The sequence below is a fragment of the Gamsiella multidivaricata genome, assembly GCF_025024155.1.
Source record: "Gamsiella multidivaricata strain RSA 2152 chromosome Unknown BC939scaffold_30, whole genome shotgun sequence".
In the NCBI taxonomy this organism is placed as follows: domain Eukaryota; kingdom Fungi; phylum Mortierellomycota; class Mortierellomycetes; order Mortierellales; family Mortierellaceae; genus Gamsiella; species Gamsiella multidivaricata.
The window spans coordinates 273,434-288,243 of NW_026251738.1; the positions used below are offsets into that span (position 1 = coordinate 273,434).

General features: G+C 49.0%; 7 protein-coding genes across 7 annotated transcripts; 3 read left to right on the top strand and 4 right to left on the bottom strand.

The window, feature by feature from the left end:
* Window positions 1–863: 863 nt before the first annotated feature.
* On the bottom strand, window positions 864–1,754 carry BC939DRAFT_387917 (uncharacterized protein; the record flags this gene model as incomplete). The annotated part of the gene is made up of 3 exons (XM_051551852.1): window positions 864–1,250; window positions 1,354–1,355; window positions 1,628–1,754. Coding segments are annotated over 3 exons (516 nt in total), but the record flags the coding sequence as incomplete, so codon positions are not given.
* A 2,009-nt stretch (window positions 1,755–3,763) lies between these two features.
* BC939DRAFT_502924 (uncharacterized protein) lies at window positions 3,764–5,381 on the bottom strand (the record flags this gene model as incomplete). Its single annotated transcript, XM_051560348.1, has 3 exons — window positions 3,764–4,803; window positions 4,891–4,953; window positions 5,045–5,381. The coding sequence occupies 3 exons, from the start codon at window positions 5,379–5,381 to the stop codon at window positions 3,764–3,766; spliced, it is 1,440 nt and encodes a 479-aa protein (XP_051412556.1).
* A 282-nt stretch (window positions 5,382–5,663) lies between these two features.
* On the top strand, window positions 5,664–6,263 carry BC939DRAFT_450657 (uncharacterized protein). Its single transcript, XM_051555552.1, has one exon. The coding sequence runs from the start codon at window positions 5,681–5,683 to the stop codon at window positions 5,942–5,944; it is 264 nt and encodes an 87-aa protein (XP_051412557.1). The 5' UTR covers window positions 5,664–5,680; the 3' UTR covers window positions 5,945–6,263.
* A 77-nt stretch (window positions 6,264–6,340) lies between these two features.
* Window positions 6,341–7,101, bottom strand: BC939DRAFT_154077 (uncharacterized protein). The gene has a single exon (XM_051550242.1). The coding sequence runs from the start codon at window positions 7,057–7,059 to the stop codon at window positions 6,601–6,603; it is 459 nt and encodes a 152-aa protein (XP_051412558.1). The 5' UTR covers window positions 7,060–7,101; the 3' UTR covers window positions 6,341–6,600.
* Window positions 7,102–9,804: 2,703 nt separating this feature from the next.
* On the bottom strand, window positions 9,805–11,025 carry BC939DRAFT_450664 (uncharacterized protein; the record flags this gene model as incomplete). The annotated part of the gene is made up of 3 exons (XM_051555553.1): window positions 9,805–10,117; window positions 10,602–10,747; window positions 10,868–11,025. Coding segments are annotated over 2 exons (192 nt in total), but the record flags the coding sequence as incomplete, so codon positions are not given.
* A 2,261-nt stretch (window positions 11,026–13,286) lies between these two features.
* On the top strand, window positions 13,287–14,160 carry BC939DRAFT_154132 (uncharacterized protein). Its single transcript, XM_051550243.1, has 3 exons — window positions 13,287–13,367; window positions 13,487–13,564; window positions 13,827–14,160. The coding sequence occupies exons 2-3, from the start codon at window positions 13,536–13,538 to the stop codon at window positions 14,122–14,124; spliced, it is 327 nt and encodes a 108-aa protein (XP_051412560.1). The 5' UTR covers window positions 13,287–13,367; window positions 13,487–13,535; the 3' UTR covers window positions 14,125–14,160.
* Window positions 14,149–14,808, top strand: BC939DRAFT_450670 (uncharacterized protein). Its single transcript, XM_051555554.1, has one exon. The coding sequence runs from the start codon at window positions 14,363–14,365 to the stop codon at window positions 14,717–14,719; it is 357 nt and encodes a 118-aa protein (XP_051412561.1). The 5' UTR covers window positions 14,149–14,362; the 3' UTR covers window positions 14,720–14,808.
* Window positions 14,809–14,810: the final 2 nt, after the last annotated feature.

Genomic DNA, 14,810 nt, shown 5'->3' on the forward strand with positions numbered 1-14,810 from the left:
ATCGAATGTCTTGCAATGAAGCACTAAGGCGGATGCCTGGATCCAGCAAGCTATCCATGATCCGAAAGTCTGTGTGAGGGTCACTGTGTAGATTCATTGAGCGTGCATTAGCATCATGTATGCTAACTGCCTGCTGTGCTATCAGCCACAGTATAATAGCCATACCTACAATTTGTATGCTAGATTGTTTGCCAGCCTCTAGGAGAGCAAACTGCATGCTGCCATCGGTTTATTTTTTGTGTTTGCTGTGATGCTAGGAGCTACGCACTGTTCTTTCTGCGTGGCAGTCTTCCAGGAGAGCAGTGCCTCCAGGAAACGATCATGGTTTTTTAAAAAAAACAATGCACGATTGACTATTGTGTTGCTTCCAGATATGGCATCGCTGCCACTGTGAATGGGGTCCATTGACATGACAGCCAGCTGCGAAATGTTACAGCCTGCTCTGAGGTCGCCTCATGCAGCAGCAGCTTTTAAAAACACCAGAGATCTAAGAAGATATATGGCACGCCACACCCAGTCAGGATCCGGACCACCCGCTTTCAGAAAACCCTCAGCGAGTTCCAGTACTCTAATATGCGCTGGTCATTGAACTGGGATGTTGCCTCCCATGTCGACTGGCTGGCATCAAACCTCTTCCAGAGCACATGATATTCAATGGACTCACCCTCTCCACGATGGCCTAGGATCTTCTGGATCACATAGTCCTGGCCGTCATCATTGTCCATCTCTTGATCAGTGTCGTGGCCACTGATTGCAAGATGCAGAAATTTCTCCTGCAGACGGTAGATGCTTTTTGCATCATTGACCTTGACTTTGAAGGAGGGTGCAGTCACCTGTATGCCTTTTGCGCTATCTTCTCCATCAGGGAAATCGAAGTCATCCTGGATCCAGAAGCTGTGATGTAGCTCCGTTGTGATGTTGCGCAACGCGACCATACGCTTGATATTGAGGAGCAGGCAGCATAGCTTGTACTGTAGCGAGAAGATACTCTTGTCAGACACTCTATTCACTACAGTATGACTGAATTTTGTGAATGTGGTCTGCATATCTCCAAAGTAACTCTCGACCTTAGAGCGAAAGCTGCCAAACACTGCATTGTATCTGATCTCCTCTTCTGTCAACTCAATGCCCTTGCGCTTGCGGATTGGGTAGCAAAAATTTGATGATGTGAGTGTGTCGCTTGCAGCTATTATGCCTTCCAAGTGCAGCGTGTATCCTCCATCCAGTGCAAGGCAGTCAAGGTGGTGGATCTTCTTGTCAATGGCCATTTTTGAGAGCATTGTGCCATCATTGAAGTCGCGACACTCTGCAGGCTGTGGGACAAAGACCACCATACTGTTCATGTCGCAGCACACCTGTGTCCGGAAGCCAGATTTGCGCAGCTTGTAAGAGTACATACTTGCCTTGTCTGCATTGCGGTATGCAACGCGGCTGTCATGGCCATCTAAATGCAGAGTGATATGCTTGAATGTCTCTGGGTTGGTGGATCGAGAGCACAGAAGTCTCAACTTGATGCTTGAGCACATCTCAGCTAAGCAAGATGTTAATTTCGCATCCAGGATAGAAGTGTGGGTGCCGAAGAAGCTCTTGAAGATCTCATGAAAGGAACTCTTTGGTAGGAACTCACCCATGTCTGATATAGTAGTCCCTTGCAGCAGCATATAGAGAATGAGGATACCTTTCTCAACGTTCCTATAAGGACCTGTGTAGCACCTTGTTCCAAACAGTACTGTCAAGAAGAAGAACACTGGAATGATCCCGAGGCGATGCTGCACGAAGTCCTTGACCTTCCTCATGTCCTGAATGGCATTGATGTCAATGCGGTGAAATCTGGTACGCTTTACCACAGGCCAGTCCTGGTGCAAGAAGGCCCACTGCGCTGCAATCAGCTTGTCTAACTCAGCATCCATTTCCTTCAACTTCTTGTTAGAAAAAGCATCTTTCAATTTTATTTTTTAAAACCTCTCTTATTGACCGCCCTCTTTATTGAACGGGAGCTCAAACAGAGATGTCTCTGTAGAAAGAAAATGCAGTTTGAGCTCCCGGTAAAACGTTTAGCCCGTGAGGGGTCCTCCCGACAGAAGGCTTCTATGCGGTGTGATGAACTAGAGGGAGTCCTGAATATGGGTGTTGAAGACACTTGTGATATACTCAATCATCTCATTCTCTTTATGGCCATCCTTGAGAATGAAGTTGCGGCGACTAGACTTGATCGGCGCATTCTTGTCATCCTTGACATGCTGGAAGACATTATGTCCTCTCGGGGAGCGATCAAATCGTAACTCGTCCATCACAACGGCATCGAGCTCTAGGTTGTCAGCAATGAACTGGTTCACAGTGCGTTCAACAGCCTTTCGCTGCAGCGTAAAAAGGCGATATCCACCGACAGGCAATGGCTGGGGTGACCGGAACTTCAAGACAACAAAGACTTCCTGCTGTTTTGGTGGGCGCGTGAGGATACGGTCGAGGTTGGCTGCCCGGCATGCACGCTTGCTGTTGGCAAGAGCATCCTGAGTGTTTTGCAGCTCAAGTTGAGTCTCATCAAGCTTGACCTGAGTGTCCTCAAGCTGCTCCTGTGTAGATACGAGGTCATCATTCGCATCCATGAGGTCCAGCTGTGTGTTCCTGAGCTCGAGCGAGACAGCTGCCAGCTTCTTACGCAGTGCCTCGATAGCAGACTCCTCCGACTTGTCTATGAGCGAACAAAGGAACAATAATAGTTGACAGTTGGTTTTTCAGTACGCTTTTGCAAGGCTCATAAGCATGCCGGCTGGTGTGTCTGGCTTGAGGAAGAAGACATACTGACGGTCATGACTTGGGGTGAGAGCAAGGAATGGAAGACTGGGTGAACGAGGGAATGAGGGAATGAGGGAATGAAGAAGGAGGGAATGAAGTGGGGTTGAGAAGCCCATTTGTAGGGCATGGAGGCCGCAGCATCAGGGTAGAACTGGGAGAGATGAGATGAGATGAGACGCGATAGATGAGATTGTGATTGCTTTCTTTTCTTTACACAAATCCTGGTCCACCTGGTCCAGTCAAATAAGGAGGGTTTGCAATTAGAGACTGGTATTGTACGATCTCGGGAAAGCCCTGTTCGAGTCAGACTCGCTGCATCTTGCCCATACCAAAAAACACTGCAATAAAAAACATCTTTTAAAAAAAATGCGTTTTGTGGTTCTCCAACTCGATGTTAAGTCAGTAGTATAAGCCAGAGCCAGCCCTTATTTTCTTTCGTCTTCTCTCTTTTCCTTGGAAAAGAAAAGTTTGCATAAAAGTGGTGGTAGTGGTGGTAGCCAGCTTGAGGGGGTCGGTCAAAAAATACAGTCGCTTTTTTTATAGAGTGCAGGTGCGCAACCTGTACTATTGCCTCCACCGCTCTTCTGCCTCTTGTGACTGAGCTCGCGCTGTGGTATCTCGGAATGCATTTTCGCCATCAACCATACGATTCGACTCAACACAGCTGTGGCATCATCTCTCCACATACTCTTGCAACACAGGACGACTCACTGTTTTTAGGAGTGAGGGGGAAGAAACAGAGTGTGCTTGGAGCAAAGAATAAAGATTTATTGAACAAAGGCAATGCAAGGTATTTTGTAAGTGCTAATTTTCAGGTGGCATAGAGGAGGCGTGGTGCTGGAAACGTAGTTGTGGATGCATGGTGGATTTGTTGGAGACACAATCCGTTGCAGTGCGTTGTGTGGGTGAATGCAATAGATGTGGTGGTGCATGCACAGTCTGTTGTAGCAATCTTTGTGGTGAACGTTCACAAATCGGTCTTCCTGTCGCTGGGTAGAGAACTCGCCTTCCTGGAGTTGTCTTCCTCTTCGCGTGCAGAAATCTCATCCCGCATCTTGGACCAAAGCCATACAAGCCTTTCGAAAACAAATTTGGCATCATCCTGCCATTTGCCGTGGTAATTTAGAGTTCGCTCAAGCTCCGTCATCCTGTACACCACTGCGTCATCTTCATGCATTGTACATTCAATAAACATCCACTGGCTGGCATCCGTGACAATCCCATACGATTTCAACTTCCTTGGTGGCTCTTCCTCCCCATCAACCTCGTACCTCTCACGCTTGCGCTTCTTCAGCGTCAACGCCGATTCCAGCTGCACAATGTTCTGAGCCACGCCCTGGTTAAAATCTTCCTTCTTCACCTCTGTAACGCCAAGAGTGTACTCATGAGTGCATCGCGAATGCACCGAAAAGTCCACTGGTCCATTTCCTCGGCGCCCGCTGAGATTTCGTTGGGTAGCAAGGTACAAGTCTTCCTCAAATAGTCTTGTCGCCGCAACCAGAAATGATGTGACTATAATTGACTTTGTGGCCTCACTTGGCAATGTCAGTCTCATCACTTGTGCCCTTGATTCGATCTCATGGAGAAGCTGTTCCAGTATCGTCTTCTGAAAGTTCGAGTGCAGCAGTGCAGCCTTAATCCCTGTAAACGGCGGAAGTACAACGGGCACCTGGGGATCGGGAGATTCCGAGAGGTTGTATTCAATACAAACATCCTTGAACGTCCATGTAGAAAAGCCCTTAGTTGGAGTATCCAGTGAAATGATCATTTTTTTCATGGATTGTATTTTGGCGACTCTGAGTATTCTGCGCAAGTCCTCGTCATCGCGTATGGTTTCCGACGCGCCGATGTATGTTTTGTAGAAATGTATTTCCACGTAGTCGTCGTGATCGTACTGAGGATAATGTCGAGCAAGGACCTCCTTCAAGTCACGCACAGTCACCGTATCAACCATGGCCGACCAGTTGCATACGGCCTTTCTCTCAGGTTTAACTACAATTCCGACACCTGTAACATTAAGACATCCGTCAGCATCATTGTTAGTAAGGAAGGAAGGAAGGAATGGACGTGTCATTCTGCCACGTAATCACATACTTATTGATCCATCGAGCATGTCGGACAGCTGTTTGCGCAATACAGCAACTTCGGGGTCTACGCCTATACAACACAGCAGATGGTAAACAAAATAAATAGCATTAGTACATATCTTCCAAGTCGATAGCGTCCTCACATAATTAAATTCTCATACCTGCCAAAGGCCGCTCGACAATGATGTATGTGGTGTCGTCTAGGTTCTCAGGGAACAGCTTGGAAAGGTATATCCTTGGGTTGCCTAGCTTCGTCTTGTCATCCAGACCATCGAGCGTGATGATGCTTTCTTCCTCTGCGTTCTCGTCAATGGGGATTGTGGCTCGCCAGAGCTTGAGCCTGTCTGCAGCAACGTCGTCAAACTCAGGTGCTTTCTCACTTTTGATTGCTTTCTTGAGGTCGCCGACGGTCTTGCCGGAGGATATCTCGACGGGAAACGCATTCGATGCGTGCTCACCGCTGATGACACAGAAGAGGGTGAGTGTATTCGCTGCCATAGATGGGTGCTTGTTGGTAACGGAGAAAAGTTGTGTGTGAATGGAGAAGTGGTGCGCCTGTGAATGTGATGTGCGAATAGAGAATGTGGTGTGTGTACGGATGGAGGAGTAAGAGTAGAAAGAGCGAAGATGCCCAAGAGTACGGTGCGCAGCGTCAAAAAAAAAAAAGAATTCCCGTTGTTGGCGGTGACGCGTCCAGAAATGCCAATCACGGTCAAGCTCGAGAGAAAAAAAGCAAACTGCGCTCCATCTCGTTGTTTCTTCTCCTTCCTTGTTTCTTTCCCTGCTCTCCTTCCCTCATGCCATCGCTCTCGCATTCACCTCTTCTCGTTCTACCTCTCTCGGCTTCTCTCTTTTTCTCACTCGCCTTTGCATTGTTATTTTTGCTACATTTTACACTGCTCGCACCTCTCCCTCGCTCTCGTTCTCTCAGTCTCTTCTCACTCGCCTTTGCATTGTTTTTCTTGCTACATTTTTCTACACTGCTCGCACCTCGCTCTCGCCTCAGAATTCACACTCTGCAAGCACCTCCGTCATCGATCCTCCCATACAGCCCGTCGTAGCCACTACAGTAGCACGCTCTTAGTCGATATAACGGCATCTAATATACCAAAAAAGCTTCTTCTTATTCCTCCTCCGTCCTCACCATTGTTACTTCACAGCTCCACCATAAACTATCCGCCCCTGAATTCAAATTGAAAGGCTGTCTGGTTATAGGTAGAACGTATCATCTAACACTTCCTGTAAGAGCTAGCAAAAATATCGACACACTTCAACAACATGGAGCACAAATTTGAGTCCGTCTACTTCAAAGCTGACAAGAAGCAAATACAAGGACCACAGGCCAGATGTCATGAATGGGGCCATAAGAACTCTCATGCGTTCTTCATCGCCTTTTAGACAGGATCATCGTACTACGAGTACTCATGCTACAGAGACCCGTCTGTGTTCTTGGATGCATACGCTGGTGTCCAGGAAGCTGAGCGTTACTTCTTTGAACAAATTCATGAAGGCCAGGCGTGCAACGAGTACTACGACATCGACTGGACTCTCGATGAAGTCTCAGACTCTAGCTCAAGCACAATTGTTACACTGGAGCAGCAGATTTTTGCAGCGTTCCTCATTGCGCGCAACCAACATGCGCCCAATTATGTGGTGGCTCAGGAACAGTGTCGTGTGCTGAGTGCATCTAACAGTAAAAAGGTGTCACTGCATATCGTTATCCCAGCATATCGTTATCCCAGCATATGTGTTCGAGAACAATCATAGGCACATGAAAGCATTCATGCTCGAGTTCCAGGACACTAGGCGTGCACAAGGCCAGCAGAGTGGGAACTGTCATTTGCTTGAGCACATCGACATGGGGGTCTATAGCAAGAACAGACTCATGCGAATTCTCGGGAGCCACAAGTGCAAGGACCCCAGTCGTCCACTGCAACGAGCCCAGTGGCATGAACCTTCCATGGTGGCTGAGGACAGAGAGTTCTTCATATGCAACGTAGGACCTGACTGCATCCAAGTAGCTAACAACACTCAAGAAGTCACTCTCAAGATAGCACAGTCGGGTCCAAGAGTCCTGGAGCATGGCTCCAAACATACCCTTCGTGTGAGCATGCAGGCGGGTATGCCTGAACATATTGTGGATGCTGTGAGAGCCAAGTTTATACAAACATCGCATGCAATGCAGTTTGAGATGCGCTATGCAGCAGAGCAAGGGATGCTCTTTAGGCTGCAACGCAAAGCTGTGGGACTTTGTGCTGTGTGCAACAGAGAGCATGAGCGCGACAATGCATACTTGAAACTCGCAGCATCAGGCGCAATTTTCCTGTATTGCCACCGTTCCGAGGACTCATCATCAAGAGTTCGGGTAGCCGGACCTGATTTTGTTTTAGCCGTCGACATGGAGGCCACAATCGTCTCACAAACGCCACACAAGCCCTTGTCTGCAGACATCACCTACCGTGGCCAGTATTTAAGGCACGATTTTCTGGCGCCCCTGCCAGAGCCTTTGAAACTTGGGCTCGGCAAGTTTGAGATTTACAAGCAGCAGCCTCCTAGTCTCATGATCAAAGCTGACACGGGTTTGGGCAAGACTGTTTACTGTGAGGCGCTTGTTGGAGCTAACAAGGATTCCAAGTTTGTTGCTGTCACATGCAGACGCACATTGGGTGACATGCTGGGAGAGCGCCTCAACTTCGAGAATTATCAAGACATCCCCAAAGGCATGATTGCATGCGACAGGGTGGCCGTGCAAGCGGAGTCGTTGTACAGACTCGACACAAAGTTCTATAGCGAGAACATGATTTTGATCCTTGACGAGTTCAGCTCGCTGATCAAACAGATGTGCAGCGACATGACCAGGGGCAACATGCACAACCTTAACCTCCAGATCTTTGAGCGACTAATCCGAAAAGCAACCAGAGTTATCTGTCTTGATGCAGATCTGAGTGATGACGAGGTCGCTATTTTGAAGAGCCTGCGCAGCGATGTGCATGTCATCTACAATACATTCCAGCAACAAAAAGACGACAAGGTCATGATGTACGAATCTAAGTGGCAGTTGATTGTCGAGGTACTAGACTTGCTGCAATTCAACAAGCGCGTGTACGTCTCGAGCACAATGAGTGCTAGATGCACTGAGGCACTGCATGCACTATGTGAGAGGGCGGGCTTTAAGGGCGTGTGTGTGACCAAGAACACATCGGAAAGCGATAAGCGTGACATTGCCAAGAACATCAACACCATTATGGCTGACCTTGACTATTTCATCCACACGCCAACCATTAGTGTCGGAATCGACTACAATGTTAAGGACCATGTTGACTATGTAGTTGGGTTATTCAGCACACATAGTGAGGTCGATGTCGAGTCATGTAGACAGATGATGCGACGCGTGCGACATGTCAAGAGCAAAACGTACTTGGTGCATGTGGATGCATCAGTCAACAATCTCCCAGACACTGTGCAAGGCGTGAAGGACTGGATATGCGATCAACACGGCCTCGTTACTGGCAGGGTGCAAGGGAGCCCCATGTTAAAGCTAAAGCTTGACAATGATGACAAGCTTGTGCTCCCAAATGACTTATATCACCGTATGTACTGCTACGTGAAAGCCAAAAAGCATCTCTCTTTGAACGGCTTCCGATTGCGGTTTATTCAACAGATGACTCGAGCTGGTTGTGTGGTCAAGGGCGTTGGAGGCAGTCTTCCCAAGAACCACCCCGTTCGCAAGGCCCTGAAGCAGGAGATAGAGGTGATCGCGGCCCTCACGCATCAGCAGATTGCCAATGTGGAACGGTGGTGGCTCGGGGTGCAAGGTACTTATTAGGCACTATTTATAGAGTACCTACTGTGCTTTAGGAGATTGTAGAGGCCCTACAGTCCATATTACAGGTGAAGAATGAAAACATTGACTCAAATATTATTGTCACTGTATATTTATACTACTACGTATCATGTCCTTAACAGCTATGATGACCAGCTATGGCATCTCGGGGTACAGTGTAGTGGGGCAATGGGTGCGTGGAGCGACTTGGGGTACAGGGCAGAAGTATTGGGAGAAAACAGATCAGGAACCTTTCGCCCTATCGTTCTGTGTTATTTATTGACCAAGAAACTCCTATGAATGCAGACCCTGTTGTCCCATAACTGCACACCCTCTACTTGTACACCCGTAACTGCATGTACAGCCCGCGCTTGGTATGATCGTATGGATGTCCTGCACCTATTCCGCTTATCGTATCATACCAAGGGGTGTGATTGATCCTTGTATTTGGCTATCCCGTCTGCACTCTATGTGGATTTACCACACCACGCCGCCAACCGTCAATCCTCCCATCTCTGGGAATCGGTGGTCAAGTGTTAATCTCCTGAGCTTGACAGTACGGCCTAAAGTCCCTGCTCGCCCAAGAGCCCGCTCTTGATTGATTTCCTTGTGAGTCAATGCTTCGCTGCCACCACCGATAAGAAGGTCCGTGCGAAATACCTTATAGTCTACTCGGCAATGATGCGTTCAAAGAATCTCCCATTCATGGCCTTGCTCCCAGTCCTTTAAAAACGCAGATCCAAGGCGGTCTCGGACAGCGCCGATGGGTGCGTTGTAAATGTGGAGGAAGGAAAAGGGAATTTGGGCCAATACTTTTCCAGGGGCTTCTATGGTGTGCATAGTATTCTAGGGCATCCAAAGTGTGCGCTGAGAATTGATCGGATGAACCTTTCAAAAAAAAAAAGCTCGGCATGATCCTGAAAAGGACAAACTACCATTCTTCATCTGCATGACATACTCCGTAATTGCATGACATACGAGATCTTCTTCAACTGCATGATGATCTTTCTGCAGTGTCGAAGAATACAAACACAAATGTTGTCAGATGACGACGACGACGATGACAAAGGAAGCCGACGGCATCCTCCGCAAACGTTCTAGAACTTCCTCAAGAGCAGATCTCCATCCTTAATGGACCATAGCAAAGGCACACAGAAAGATGGGATAGCGAGATATATCGTTGATGAGAACTCTTTTATTTATCAAAAAAAATGTACCAGAAATCAGATTATTGTAGGTTTCCTGTTCTCTCCACGCAGACAGCTCTTGAGATGTGGATCAATAGATAGGTACATCTTGCAGGATAAGATGTAGATGGTAATGTCTCTTCAAGCGAGTCCATCCAGTCCATCTTCGGTCCGTGTTTTACTTGTTGCAGTTGCAAGAGCCGGCGGTGCAGGTGCACTTGGCACTGTTAGGGCGTCAAGGACAGCGGATGGCGGACATGATCAGCAAAGGAAAGGAAGGGAGAGAGAAAGAAGAAAACGAGATGGAGTTAGATAGAAGCGGAGGAGAATCATATCTCCGACCCATGAGTTTTTTTATTGACGCATCAAATGACTATCCGTTAATCCAATGCTCCATTTTCTTGCTACCCCTCCCCGCTGTGTCCCATCGGTCGAGCGCCCTTCCGTTCCATCTCATCAGTCGTATCCACCCGAGCCCCGAGGGCGTAAGAGGTCCAGGTCCAGAGCCATTGCTTGCTCGCCTCTCATTTCTCGCCCAACGCCCTCGCCAGCTGTGTCGACCCTGTGATCCATCCATGACTAAAGTCCTTCCGCACAATCCTCAATAGCTCAATTGATCCAATGAAAAAAAAGAAAAAAAAAAAAAAAAAAAAAAAAAAAAAAAAAAAAAAAAAGAGAAACGATAGCAAAAGAAGCTCCGGAACTTACCCAGAGGAGCAGCCGCATCCGGAAGTCTTGGCAGCGCAGGTGCAGGAGCCGGCACAGGAACACTTGCCGCCGGACTTGCAGTTGCAGGCATCGGTGTTCGAGCTAGCGGCAGCAGCAGACTTACCGCACTGGCAGCCGGATCCGCAGCCTATTGGGATGAGGGTTTGAGATGAGAGGTTGGATGAGTCAAGGATGGTTCGACAGGCGGGATGGGCATGAGAAAAAGAGGATTCAGGCGAGAAGCAGGAGCGAAGGGGATGACTTACCGCAGGAGGAGCCGCAGGTGCAAACGTCGTTTCCGCAGGGGTTCATGGTTGGGTGGGGTGTGGTGGAGAGAGAAAGTGGGGGTATGGGGGTGTTGTTTGCAGGAAGGAAGAAGAGGAGGGGGGGCGGGATGGTCGCGTCCGCATTTTATGCGTTCATGCGAAAAAGAGCAAATAACCGAAGTAAACGCGTGGACAGAGTTTCCCCCTCTGCCGCGTTCCTTTTCGGTCGCGTCCCATCTGTGTGGCCCGTACACGCCCTTCGCTCCCCCATGCTGCCGTGTACGTGCGTTCCATGGGCCATGCCATGGTCAAGGAGGGAGGGTGTACAACCATGCGGCGCCATATCCACACATACGCCCAATTGGCGATTCACTCGCACGCGAACCTCGCATCCACTTCGCCATCTGCTCCTGCAAGCCATTTTTTTCTTGCTTTGTTTGCTTTCGTTTGTGCGGTTTCTTCTTTTATCGGGCCTGGTGCCTCCTTTCCTTCGCCCTCGTCTTATGCGTCTCATGCTTATGCAAACACACAGACACAGACAGACACACACAGACACAGCACAGCTTCGCCAAAACGCATTTGCTCCACCCGTATTTAACCAAACCGCCTCCCACTCCCTCCACTCCCTCTTTCTTCCTAGCCACTCAAGCATCCATCCTCCCTCCTCTCACACCTCCTCCGCAAGCACACACTATGCCACAACTGCTCCTCCACCTCCATGAGGCTCTCTCCATCATCTCCCCTAGCCCGCCCACTGCACACACCGCCGCCCCCGCGACCCATGTAGCCGTCTCCTCAGCCTTCACCGGCACCGCGACCACTTCGGCCTTCTCCACCTCAGCACCCATCCCCATCCTCAGCAAAAACCATCCAGTTCCCCCCCAGGTCTGCTTCAAGCAGCCTTCAAAACGCCAAGGAAGGAACACCCCTATCATCTCTATCACCACCAAAAATCCTGTCACTTTGTCCCTCCCCTCGCCTCCCTCCGACGATGTAGATGCAGATGCGTCCGGCAGCAGCAGTCTGGACGATAGTACTAACGATGATACGGATTACACAGACACGCATGATCCTTTCATGGAGGCCGCTAGCGAGACAACAGAGACGACCCTATTAACCCCATCCTCGTCCCCCGACGTCAACTGCGACAGGTTCCTGAGTAGCCCTTATGCGATCCCAGCCGAAAGCGTCCCCTGTGGCATCAAAAGCAGCGGCATTCTACCGTCGCCTTCTTCCTCGCCACCGCCTCTGCAGGGTCCACTACTATCATGTGAGGATGTCGAGACTGTTCCCGTTGGGCGTGTGAACCGTAAACAACGACAACGACGGCAGCGACGACGGCAGCAACAGCAGCAACAGCAACAGCAACAGCAAGAGCAACAGCAACAGCAACAGCAACAGCAACAGCAGCAACAACAGCAGCAACAACAACACCAACAACAACAGCAAATACAGACGGAGGCGGGTGAGGATCAGACGATCCAGAGTCGACAGGATCAACAACCATTGCTTCAGGCACATCACCAGCGGGAGCACGAAGAAGATGCGGATGAATATGAGGACGACGAGCACGAGGAGAGGGAGCAATATCACAGATCGGCCAACGGCTATAGCTATCGATACGAGCGACAGCAGTATCATGAGGAGACAGCGGATCAATCGGTCTTTGCAAAGTACAAGAGACACTCCGGGCCCTACAGCCAGGTGCACTGGGTCCCTTTCCCACAGGACCGGATTAGGGTTTTCCTGAAGTACGTCGAGGACATCGAGACGATCCCTGAAGATGTCCGATACTGGCACGATGAGCAGCACTTCATTATCAAGGACAGATATCCCAAGGTAAAGCAGTTGGTCTCTCCAATCCACAGACCAAAAGAGGATCGACGGTAGTAAAATGGCCTTAATACAGAATGATGGTTGTTGTATGCGGCAGCAAGCGATAGTTCCAACAACGGGAAAAACAAACAGCACTCGTAGGATCGATCCGGGCCTTTGGTCAAAAAAAAAGGCACACAATCTTCAGTCTTGCATGGTCACTACCGACTACCAGCAGCGCCCATCCCCTCTCAGCGCCATCGTCATAGATCATGCATAACAGGCAGCTGTTGGCTGTACGCACTGCCTGTAGTGTAAAAGCCGCCCGAATGTGTCTCCAACCACAAACCAACATTGGTTACCATGTCTCTATGCGCCTTTCTGCCTTCAAAATCCGTTACTAACGTGCTACTTCTCACGCGCATTCCTCCATTCTTCTCTGGACTCAACATTGGGCCATTGTCTTTCTTTTTCCCGTCGCCGTCTTTGTTTCTCCTGGTGGTTACTGACTCTCATTTTTTTTCCCTTGTTGATATGGGGGAATTTGCATTGGCCATGTTTAGGCAACGGCTCACTACTTGGTGCTACCGCGCGAACGGATCGAGAAACTGTACCACCTCGAAGGCCCGCACGGGATCGAGGTGGTCGAGTCCCTGCAACAACGGGGTGCCTGGCTCATTCAGAGGTAATAACCCCGCACATACACACACGCACACACACCCCCTCTCTCTCCTTTCGTCCTCTTGTACGTATGAATACAACAGGATTCTGAATATCTCTTTTGTCCTTTTTTTTTTTTTTTGGTCTTCCTCTTTGTAGACTGCAGGCTGAAGCACCGCACCTATCCTTCAGAATGGGCTTCCATGTCGTTCCGAGCATGCTGTAAGTGGCGCTTATTTTTTTTTTCCCTCCCTCTTATTTTCCCATGAGTTCCTTTTTTTTTTTATTTATTTACAGAGTACAAGGGCTCACTCAGCATGCCATGCGGTCAAATTGTACTGATCCTACATGATCGCTAACCAACGTACTCTTTCCATCTGTTCTTTTTTAAATTGCATGGCATCGCCTTTTTATCCGATCTCTGTTCGGGAAACATTTGATTCCCTCAACAACAACAACAACAACAACGACAACAACGACTTAGGCAACTGCATCTGCATGTGATCTCCCAAGACTTTTGCTCCCAGTTCCTGCGTTCACGGGTCCACTACAACGCGTTCACGACCGCGTTCTTTATCTCGTCCGAGCAAGTGCTCAGGGTGTTACGGGAGCGTGAAAAGTTCTGGCTGCAGAAGAGTGAGCTGGCGGAATTTAAGAATTCCAAATTCAAGTCGCCGCTGGTGTGTTTGCAGTGCGGGCAGAGGCAGAAGGGGTTCTATCAGCTCAAGGTGCATTTGGAGTTACATCTGGTGGGGGCCCAAGCAGGAGAGCACGGGTGGTGATGATGATGATGGTGGGAGTGGGGGAGTGGGGGAGTGGGGGAGGGGTGATGGTGCGGGACGGTGTGATGTGGGTTAGGAGGGGTATGTTCCTATAACCTGTACGAGTAACGAGAGGACGGGCGATCCGGGAGTGGAGACAGTAGGTTGGTTCTCGTTGTGCTCTTTTGTTCTTTGTTTGGGTTCTTGTGTAAATAGTGAGAGATGTCTTGTAACAGTTTCTGTATATAGTCTTTTGTACATGGGGAGAGAGGGAGGGGGGGGCCAAGTGGAAATGCAAGGTTTACCTCCGAGAGAGAAATTAAATAAAATAAAAGTCTTTTTTATGCCAATGGTAACTTTTTTTTTTGTTCTGTGGGGATCTCTCTACCTAGATAGAAACACGTCGTGTAATCGTCCCTTCTGCGGGTTTCTTTTTATGGGCAACATTTTATTACAAAGGATCTGGGGAGAGGAGGCGAGGGAGGGGGATCTTAGGCCCCAGAAGTCCTTAGTCGACCGGGCACTCTGGAGTCAAAAGGCAGGCACTTTTTTTCTGGGATTGACTCTGGCTGTGCTGCATCACTTTGCACCAACAACCAATCGCAATGCGATATAGAAAACAACGCGGCGGATGGCTAGTCTACCATGTCGCATTGAACACTCATTGCTGTGGAGTCTGATAAATACAAATGATGTTCATTTGAATA

What these genes read in the sequence shown, in the direction of transcription:
- BC939DRAFT_154132 (XM_051550243.1), top strand. Translation starts at nt 13,536, where the DNA reads ATGGGCTTCCATGTCGTTCCGAGCATGCT. An exon ending in CATGTCGTTCCGAGCATGCT is followed by an intron (nt 13,565 to 13,826) that starts GTAAGTGGCGCT and finishes ACAACGACTTAG; the next exon opens with GCAACTGCATCTGCATGTGA.
- BC939DRAFT_450657 (XM_051555552.1), top strand. Translation starts at nt 5,681, where the DNA reads ATGCCATCGCTCTCGCATTCACCTCTTCTCGTTCTACCTCTCTCGGCT.
- BC939DRAFT_154077 (XM_051550242.1), bottom strand. Translation starts at nt 7,059, where the DNA reads ATGCGATGTTTGTATAAACTTGGCTCTCACAGCATCCACAATATGTTC.
- BC939DRAFT_450670 (XM_051555554.1), top strand. Translation starts at nt 14,363, where the DNA reads ATGGGGAGAGAGGGAGGGGGGGGCCAAGTGGAAATGCAAGGTTTACCT.